General features: G+C 36.1%; 1 protein-coding gene across 2 annotated transcripts; it reads right to left on the bottom strand.

Annotated features, from left to right (window-relative positions):
- Positions 1–387: 387 nt before the first annotated feature.
- Positions 388–5,496, bottom strand: LOC107761991 (polyadenylate-binding protein 2-like). Of its 2 annotated transcripts, none has more exons than XM_016580295.2 (9): positions 4,863–5,496; positions 3,467–3,585; positions 2,432–3,088; positions 2,097–2,174; positions 1,933–2,022; positions 1,562–1,708; positions 1,216–1,392; positions 916–1,119; positions 388–842 (listed from the first exon to the last, which is right to left on the bottom strand). In XM_016580295.2, the coding sequence occupies exons 1-9, from the start codon at positions 5,134–5,136 to the stop codon at positions 606–608; spliced, it is 1,983 nt and encodes a 660-aa protein (XP_016435781.1). In that variant the 5' UTR covers positions 5,137–5,496; the 3' UTR covers positions 388–605. The 2 variants fall into 2 exon arrangements, with proteins under 2 accessions (XP_016435781.1, NP_001311671.1); NM_001324742.1 differs by having other exon boundaries at positions 606–842; positions 1,562–1,699; positions 4,863–5,136.
- Positions 5,497–10,947: the final 5,451 nt, after the last annotated feature.

Genomic DNA, 10,947 nt, shown 5'->3' on the forward strand with positions numbered 1-10,947 from the left:
TGATCACTTTGACCTAGAAATGAATCAAGATAACAGGATATACGACTTCCTAAGTAGACTGAAGGGAATCAAGTTAACCAAGTTACGAAATCCGTCATTCATAAACCTATACTAGTTTATTTGATTAAGATGAACAAGAAGAGTAGGAGTTAAAACAGGTAATACTCCCCACATTAACTAAACCTTACTGCAAGTTTTAAGCTTTGACGACATAAATCTAACAAACTTGATGTTTATGAGTTTTATTTCCTATTTAGAGGGGGTGAAGAGGGGAAGAGTATCAGATAAAGCTTAAGCACAGCTTCCTGAGCAACATGCAACTCCCAAAATAAGATATAGTTAGAGGATGAAGAGATCAATGCAAAGTAAAGGAGCGCAAGCACAACGAATTAAAATCTCTGGACCACATATCATAAAAGCATAATCTTAAGAATCCAAAAATAATCTCATACTCTAGATAAAACATCCCGAGAAAACCCTAGCAGTATTCCCAAAACTCATCCCTGCAAAATCTGTTTATATCCTCCCCTCAAGTCACAACAGAGGAGATGATTCAATTAAAAAAAAACCTGCATTAAGCAGTCACTTGGACCACCTTGACTCACTCAAGAAACAAGGTTGTCATTGAGGGAAAGTGAGGCAAGTTGGTCAGCCGGGTTGGTAGTCTGCTGAACATTCCTCAGAACTTCCATAGCCTCAGCAACTTTAGCCTTCAGAGCCTCTGGTGATTCAAGCAGATGCAAAACCTCAGTCTGATCCATTTCAAGAAGCATGCCTGTAACCTTTGCTGCATGCTCGTGCTCCAGCTGATCAACAAGTGGGTACAAACTTTCACCCAACATCTGCCAAGAGAACAAGAACATTAAATCACTAGTTCAGTCACCAATAGATAACCTGTAATGCCAATTAACTCACCGTCCTCTGCTGTTCAGGTGGTGCATTTGCAAGGGCAGAAGCCAATGTTGAAATTGGCATAGGCTGTCCCATTGCAGAATCACGAGGAAGCATGCCACCCATGTCATATGGAACAGAAAGCATACCCCCAGGAACTCCTGGCATTGGCCCCTCTGGTCCATTACGTCCTGGTGGATAGCGGTACATTCTTCCCCTAGGGAGCATCTGCAGAATGAGTCTCTCATCATTAGCTTACCGGTTTTAACAAAAATATATAACTGGATAACCAAAAAACTGCAGAGAAAGAAAGCAAAAATTAACCTGCTGCTGCATCAAGGGCATAGGCTGTTGAGTTTGTTGCACAGGCCCCGCTCCTCGTCGACCACCTGGACGCTGGCCCTGTTGTCCTTGTTGGACTAAGGGCATGAAGAAGTTCGGCATAGGAGCTCCTCCAGGACGCATCCCAGGCACAAGCTGTTGTTGATAGCCAAACCCAGCCTGGAAAATAAGATAATGGATCAGTAATAAACCCATTTCAATACATTTGAAGCAATTTTCCAAAATCATGTGCAGTCATTTACAATTTTAACACGCATTAACCCACCCACATGCATTACTGAGTGTTCCAAATAAATAGACCACTATGGAGAAGAATTAACATGGTTACCTGGGGAGGAATCATAGCAGGGGGACCTTGCCCATAAAATAGTTGCTGTCCAATCCCAGGAGCACCAGGAGGGTAGATTGGCATGCGAGGAGCAAGCGATGGGGGCATTGCCACTGGTCGCAGTTGTGAAAATTGTGCCTGTACCAACTAGTCCATTGATTAATATACATTACTAGGTAACTGTTTCAGCAGATCAGAATTTATCAGCAACACAGGCTTAAAATGTTGAACCACCTTGAAACATACATTAGACAGACTAAACATTGAGCTGAATCTACTGATAAAGTATTCCACGTTTTACTTAACAATTTAAAGCAGCATGATGCAAAAACCTTTCAGCAGTGCCACATTGTTTGGCTATTAATTATTACCTGCAACTTTGCTCTTCTCTCCTCTTTCCGCTGTGCTAGTGCAACATAGAGTGGCTTGCTAACTATCATTTTCCCATTCATCTCAGAAAGCTTAAAAAGAAAAAAGAGAAGAGTTACAACTTAATGAGTATACTAAAAAGACTTGACATATAAGTACTACTTACAGCTCTGGAAGCTTCTTCGGAAGTGGAGAAGGCAACAAATCCAGACCCCCTGCTGATTCCACTTGGATCCCGCATAACCTGCAACACAAGAGAACATCTAAGCAAAATGAACAGGTGCAGTGACCTAAAAGTTCAACAATAACGACAACGAACCAGTGAAATCACACTAGTAGGGTCTGGGTAGTGTGTACGCAGACCTTACCCCTACCCCGAGGGAGTAGAGTGGCCGTTTCCGATAGACCCTCGGCTCAAGAAGACGAGAAGAGGCAAAAAGAGGAAAAGAGGCAACATATACAGAAACCATAGGAAAATTTCATCCACAAGAAATTGTATACCTTGCATGAAGTTATTGTACCGAACTCTGAAAAAAGTTCCTTGAGCTTCTCATCATCAATGGTGTCATCCAAATTTTTTACATACAAGTTAAGACCTTGGTATTTATCAACCGCCTCCTTGGCAGTTTGCTCAAACTTGCTTTTCAATTCTTGCTCTCTTTCAGATTTCTTCTGTGCTTTCCCAACATACCACTCTTTATCATCAAATTTTTTTCCATTTAAGGATTCAACAGCCTTAGCAGCATCCTCTGCAGTTTCAAAATTGATGAACCCAAAACACTTGGATTTTCCATCTGCATCTCTCATCACTACTGCACTAGTAATGTTCCCGAACTCACCAAAAACTTTCTTCAGCTCATCATCAGTCGTAGACTCTGACAAATTTTTGACATAGACATTTTGGAATTTTGTCATGCCGGTTGTAGATTCTCTTTCCTGTTTGCGGAGAAAATGCCCAACATATACTTGCTTATCATTCATGAGCATACCATTTAACTTATCTATGGCACCTTGAGCAGATTCTTCATTGTCGTATTGTACAAAACCATAACCCTTTGACTGGCCATTAGAATCAGTAGCTATTTTGCAAGAAAGAATGTTGCCAAAGCTTGAAAATGTGTCATGTAAAGCTTTGTTGTCAATTGACTTGTCCAAGTTCTGAGTAAATAATTCAAACAAATGCATAAGAAACAAAAAATAAAAAACAACCAGCAGAAAACTGCACACCAGTAAGTTTACCAGACCAAAACTTTTCAAAATTGGAGAAAGATCATATCAGTGGCTGGGTGCTCAAGTGGAAGCTGATTTGAGCATCATTCACTTGCTTCCATGTTACAGATCTAATTATTTAAGTGAAGCAGTGACACCAACACTGCAGATGAAAGAAAGAACCAATCCTATTTCTCACTATAGCTATGTGTCTGGCATATATGCTATGAATAGGAGCGAACAGGAGAAGCTAGCAGATTCGGAAAAAAACATTGAACTTGAAATGACAAATCACATCATACAAGATTCATGTTTTAGCTACAATACCTTGATAAATATATTTGCTGATCCACTCTTGCGAAGAGTGGGATCCCTATGAGAGTACATCACCCTGATGGACTTTCCATTAACAGGAGTGAAGTTCAACATCTCCATTGCCCTTGAAGCTGTAACAAAATTGATCAAAAAACATTAAAAAACAAATAGCAATGCAGATGACCGAAAACATAGGCACATGACATTATTTCAAGTTAAACAAAATATTAAACTTAACCAATTTTATCAAAATTGTGCTGCGCCCTTGTCCGAAAATGAGCAAGTTATAAATGCAACACCATATGCAGACTTAAGCTCCCAACACTGCCTCATCATGATGAACTAAAGATACTTGAGATAAACATTTTAAGGGCAAAACCGCATGAACTATAAATTTTTGTTTAAAACCAATTCTTCACCAGCACGGGCAAATGACAGGAAGCAAATTACCATTGTCTTTTGGAATGAAAGGGTTCCCAACACTGCCTTTTAGGCACATGACATTATTTCAAGTTAAACAAAATATTAAACTTAACCAATTTTATCAAAATTGTGCTGCGCCCTTGTCCGAAAATGAGCAAGTTATAAATGCAACACCATATGCAGACTTAAGCTCCCAACACTGCCTCATCATGATGAACTAAAGATACTTGAGATAAACATTTTAAAGGCAAAACCGCATGAACTATAAATTTTTGTTTAAAACCAATTCTTCACCAGCACGGGCAAATGAGAGGAAGCAAATTACCATTGTCTTTTGGAATGAAAGGGTTCCCCGAGAATTTAATTCAAAGTCAAACAGACAGATAACTCTTTATACAGCAATTAGAAAGGTGCAAAACCACATTGCTTGAACAATTTCACAAGCATTTTCACTACCACTCTCATCGAGTGGCAGTGAAAGTGGAGCAAAGCAAGTGACAACTTGAAGTAGATTGCACATCCCATATTACCGCTAAGAGTGTTAAATCTAAGATATATTCAAAGAGGAAAAGAATGCATGTGCTTGAATAACTTGCAAGCATATCCAAAACAATAATTTCAGCAAATGTGAGGCAATACATTCACTCTTTCACAACTTCCCATAATATACCCAATATCCCATTATTACTATTATTATTTTCTTTTAAGAAGATCTCTATAAATAGCAACAATTTATAATCAGATGCCAAATGGGCAGGCATTTCAAAAATGAAAAAGAATTAATTTTTACCAGCGCATATTATAGCTATCCACACTAATCTTCGAAATGGCTCATTAAACTTTGACATTACTGGATTTATCAACATGCATTCACATTGTAAAAGATATCAAATTTCAAATTCATGAAAAATGACTGTTTGTTAACATGCAATCCGCACTATTAAAGATAAGAAATATATAAATTCATGAAAAAAGGACTACTAACCATCATTAGGGTTGCTGTAGTTAACGTAACCATAACCAAGGGATCTCCTAGTACTCAGGTCCCTACAAACCCTAACCGAAACAACCTGACCGACTTGGTTGAACAGATCGTACAGCTGCGAATCCGTCACGTTAAACTCCAAGTCCCCTACGTACAGCGACGTCGACGTTAAACCACCTGGAGTAGCTACGGCGGCGGCGCCACCAACAGCAGCAGCCACCACACCATTTCCTCCCGCCACCGGACTCTGGTGCTGAACCTGAATCTGCGCCATAACTAACCTCAGAATCTTCTAGAACAACTACAAAAATTAGAACTTTATCGAAGCTTCCAGAACAAAAAAGCTCCCTTCCTTTTTTTTTCTTTTTTAGTTCCCTCTCCTCTTGTAATTAAGGAGAAAAACTAGAGAGGAAAAAGTAAGCGAAAATGTAGGGATTTTTTTGTTTTTGAGATGTAAAAATAGAGGAGAGGGAAGGGTAAAATGGAGATAGAAATCAGAGAGAAAAATGAAGAGAAAATTTTTCGAATTTTTAGGGTTGAGGGAGGGCAGAGAAAACTGCACCGCAACAGGCGATAGATGAAACTGTGAGGTTTATATATGCGGCGATTCTTCTGAGAAACCCTAACTTTGTATGAGAGGAATAAATCATGACCGTTGTTTGATACTTACGATGATCAAAGGTTCAGGGTTTTTTGTTGGACCGGGACTTTTCAACTAGACCGGTTTAAGAGAACAGGGCCACGTGCTTTCGAAAGGCAAAAAATTCGGACCACGTGCGCACTGAGTACTAGAGTCTTTGGGTACCCAGGGAATCTCCTTTTTTGCTTTAAATAAATTTCATCTACTGTTAATTGTGTTTTGTTTCACCTACCTATTTACTGTTATTGTACGAGAGGTCAAAAATATTTTTTATTAAAAAAATATTTTCTTAAAAATTTAAGGTGTTTGATCAAAATAGAAAAGTATTTTTGAGTGCAACAGAATAATAATTTTTCTACTCTTGGAAGTAATTACAAATTCTAGCTTCTTTCGGAAAGCAAAAGCAGAAACAGAAAATTAATATTATTAAAACAAAATATTCTTACTCTAAATTTATATTTTTTAAATTATCCTTTATCAATTTAACTTTTTAATTTTTTTGTTTCTACCATTTACTTCTTTTTATTTTATTCACATCGTAGTTTTATTTTTCTTCTCTATTCTTTTTTGAAAAGTCTCTCTACTGTATATAGATCTCTTCTTTTATATAGAATTTATGAAATATGACTTTAATTTATATAAAATGATGTATTTTAATATATTTGAATCATCATGTAAACTTTTAGTAATACCAAATACTAAATATTATTACTTTGGATAATTATATTTTATATATTAAATTCTTCTATAATAAATATTTTATCCTTGAATGATTGAAATAAAAAGATAAACTTGGGAACAACAAAGCTTTAATATTTATGTATAAGTGTGCCTGGTGAGTTGAGTTTATCATGATCCTTACATGTTTTGTTTTGTGTATTTGAAAGGCCAAGTCTTCATTGTCAAAAGTTTGTTTTGAGCCCAAAGCCCAAATTATTCTATTTGTAAATGAGAGCCAACATTGAATTCCAACAATTTAGGCCTATTGACATTTAAAGCCGGCTGACAAAATAATAGTACTACTCAACTCTCAAGATCACAATCTTAAAAGATTTATGTAATATTTATCTTCGACAAATCACAATCAAGACAAGGCAATATCTAATGTGGATTTTCTTTTATTACTATTCAATTTTTTCCCTAATTTGATAAATTATAATCAAACTAATGAGAGATTAAACAATCAGAGTAGAATAATATTTCATACAAAAAATCATATTTGGCAAAGTGCAAATAGTACAACAATCATTTACCAAGGGCCTTTCTGCTGTCCAAGACGGAGTTGGTGTGTCAGTTATGTATTCGGTCAAATCTAGTAATTTTGATTCAAATTTATATTTGTCTATAATATTCATTGAATATATATAAATTATTAATGTATAACTCAATAGATTAAAACAAATAAAAGTTTGTTCATAACCTCCAAATTCTGGCTTCGCCTTTGTTGTTGTAAAGAACTTAAGTGTAAATACAGTTGGATGTAAGCTGGCCTTAAGTTAAGTATAGTCGGTTAGGTATGATGAAGTTAGTTTGCAAGTTTGGTAGTGTATTGAGTAGTTATAAATATGAGCAGTTAGTTTTTTTATACTCCTTTCTATCAGAATATAATGAAAGTCGCTTTCTTCTTCTCATTTTTCTTCTCGTGTCTATATGTGAGTCTCTTCTGATTCCATAACTGAGTTCTTCAATATGGTATCAAAACTGTGAGTTAGATATTATCATCTCAGAAATATCAAAAGAGTGAAGGTAATTTGATCGAGACAATTTTTAACTATGGGCAAAGTCTACTCTCAAATTAGGGATTTTATATCTAGCTGAAACTCGACATACATTTTTGGATTTGGAATCTTCGGTGCGCAAATTCAATATTCAATAGTGACTCAGTGTAGAACTTGGGATAATTTCTGTTGAATTTGTGTCATTTTAAATGTCGACTAACGAAAGAGTAACCTCTGATCAGACCTCGAATGCATCAACTGCTCAAATGCATAACACTCAAAACCTTGAGCTAGTTCATCACTATCATCCACTATAAATTCATCGTTAGGATACAGAAGGTTTTATCTCAATTCAACTTTAAGGTTCTAAAAATTACTCAATTTGGAGTAGATCTATGAAAATTGTGTTGCATGGTAAAAGCAAACTAGATTTTATTTTAGGAATCTGTAGAAAGGATTTGTATGATAGTAGTTTGCATGAGTTGTGAGATAGATGTAATGCTATTAATTTAGCTTGGATAATGAATACAGTTTCTCCAAGTCTTATTAGCACAATGATATATGCCTCTTAATTCTCACAAAGTTTGGGAAGATCAAATAGAAAGATTTGACAAACTAAATGCATCTCGAGCCTGCTATTTGCATAAGGAGGTGTATCTGTATCTGTATACTTCTCTAAGCTTCGAGAATTATGGGATGAGTACGAGACATTGGCACTTCCACTTTCATGTAGATGTCTTGAATCGAAACAACATGCTTAGCATTATCAATTATAGAAATTGTACCAGTTTCTGTCTGGCTTGAATTCTTATGAGAATGCTAAAAATCAAGTTCTTATGATCCGTCCACTGTCAAATATAAATTAAGCATATGATATGATTGTCAATGTCGAGATCCAGTGGACAACTGGAGGTGGAAGTACTATAAGTGTTGAGAATGGAGAACCTACTGCACTTTTAAGCAACATAGGGACAAACAATGGTGGTTTGAGGCCCAAAATAATTATAGAAAGATTCATGTTCAGTGTGAATACTGCAAGTTTAAAGGTCACACAGAGGATAACTGTTATAAATTGCATGGTTATCCAACATAATTTAAGTATAAAAAGAAAGGGGGAACACCAAACAACTATGCCAATAATGTGATTAATACACATTGTTGACCATCTGAAGTGCAAAATTACTCCCAATCTAGCTCTTAGTCTGTTGGAAGTCATCATCTTCACAATCACCATCACCAGCTCAGTTCTTTACTCCAGAACAATACACTCAAGTTCTATAGATGTCGAACAAAGGGAAGGAAGTTGAATCTATGGCTAATACATACAAAGTAGGACCTGCAGGTATTACTACAGCTCTTATGTCTAATCTAATTGCTAATAGCTAGATAATAGACACGTGAGCTACTAATCACATGCTACATAACTTGAGTTTGTTAAGCAAATTCAAGGAATTGACTGGTTCGGATATAAACAACGTACATTTACCTATTGGAGAACAAGTAACCATTCGGAAAACTAGAGACTCTTCAATATTCAAGATAGAACTCTTCACAATGTTCTGTATATCCCAAATTTCAAGTATAATCCGCTATCAATCTCTAAGATTGCTAAGGAATTAAGGTGTTTAGCTGCATTTTTTCTTGATTTTTGCTTGTTTCATGAACTCTTCAGTAGGAAGGTGATAGGGATTGGTAAAGAAGATCAGGGCCTCTATATACTAAAAGTAAGTGGTCAAGATAGATCCAGCTCCGGTGCTGACATAAACATGGTTATCTGTATAATTCATGTGTAAATAGTACATGTGTAAATACCATTTGCAATACTAGTGAAAAGAATACAACTGAAGGTGAACATAGATATTGTGGTAGCATATCCTTATGGCATAGGAGGCTGGGGCATCCTCCTCTGAAAGTTCCGAGAAGTATTAGTAGTTTGAGCAATATAAATATGAAAGATCATGAATGTATTGTATGTCCAATTTTCAAGAAAACAAGATCACCCTTTCCCCTTAGCACTACTTGTTCTACTTGTGCTTTTAATCTTATTCATGCTGATGTTTCGGGTCTCATAAGCTTAAAATTACTCGACATTTAGACCCTCTTTGTGTCCTTGATTTGGTTGATTTGATAAGGACTTAGCCTGAACTATGGTCTAATACATTGCTTTTTGGTACATGTGGTGTAGAGGGGATCAATGGACAGATAATGTATGAAGTATGAACTGGGAGGAAAACAGGATGAGAGAGGAAGAAAAGGACAGCGGGGCCGTGCACGAGGAGTCTCAAATACGCACCTGAGAGCGCATATACCACATACGACCTGGACAAGATGCGTGCCCATGTACCCAGGTGCGCAACAACACACGTACGCCTCCGGGAAATATTAGTCAGGCCTATTTTTGTAAATTGTGGGCAATCCCCTCGACCTATATGAAAACTAAGCTCGTCCCAAACTTGGATCTGAGATTTTTGAGCAACTTTTGGAGAAAAGAAGGCAAGAAAATAACAGAAACTTTGAATAACTCATCTGAATCATTCAATACGAAAGTTTTTTTGAATTCGTGGGTTGTAATATTTTCTTTTCCTCTTAATACTCTTGTGATGAATAATTTCTCCACTATTGAGTAGTCTTTCTTAGGGTTATTGACAAATGTTGTGACTTGATTATTATTCGAGGGTTTGATTTCTATTAGTTGCTTGAATTTGTTGAATGAGTTTTTAATTGAATTGCAAGGTTATTTGTGATTTTACTTTAATCAGAATAGAAGTGTTGCTGCAATTATCATTATGTTATCTTATTTGGGTTAATTTCACGACTCTCATAATCGAAAGAGCTTGTAGAGTTATCAATTGGCCCAATTTAGAGGAATAATCAAGAGACGTTCTTTGTAAGATCATTCATTCAACGTATTCTTGCATATGTTCATAGTACTTATCATTAGATTTTTTAACGAAACTCGCATTCATTTGGAAGAAGGATTTGAATCCTTAAGATATCTTAATCATCTGTTAAAATCGAAAGAGTCAATAGAACTTAAGAGTGAACTTAGTAGTGTCGTCCAATCCTACTCTATATATGAAAGCAGCACGATCGTTAGCAATAATAAACCCAACACAGGTTGGGGTCGAATCCCACAAGGAGTAGGTGTGTGTTAGAGTGTCCAAATGTGTGCAAACTCAATGATTCTTAATGTAATCTTCAAACAAAGAGTGGTTGTTCAATTACTTCTACACTTACTATGAAAACTAGTCTAGGAATTTTATTAAATACTTGGAGTGCGAGTAAAGATGTAGTTGTAACAAATAAGAGAAAGGCGCTAGGATTGCTTTCCCTTCGTGTAAGCTATGCTTTTGGGTATATAAATATTCAATTCTAGTTAATTAAGCATATGTTTTGGCCTCAATTTCTATTCCACCAATTTAATATCTTCCAACACTTAAAAGGTTTTTACCCCAAGTTACTCTTCCAAGTCAACTAAGGCTCTATGATGAGCAATTGATTAGCCCAATTAGAAATCACGCTATTCCTAGTTAGATTTTATTAATCAAGTGATTAACCCACTCTATTCCTTGCTAATTACCTTATACCTAAGCTAAGTTCCACTCTTCCAAGTTAGAACAAGCAAAATAGGCATGAATTTAGTGTTTGCTACCAAAAAATAATCAATAAAGTATGGAGTAATTAGAGAAAACAAAGCTTAATCAAAATTCGAATTTATATTAATAAT

Source organism: Nicotiana tabacum, chromosome 15 (genome assembly GCF_000715075.1).
Source record: "Nicotiana tabacum cultivar K326 chromosome 15, ASM71507v2, whole genome shotgun sequence".
Taxonomy (NCBI): Eukaryota; Viridiplantae; Streptophyta; class Magnoliopsida; order Solanales; family Solanaceae; genus Nicotiana; species Nicotiana tabacum.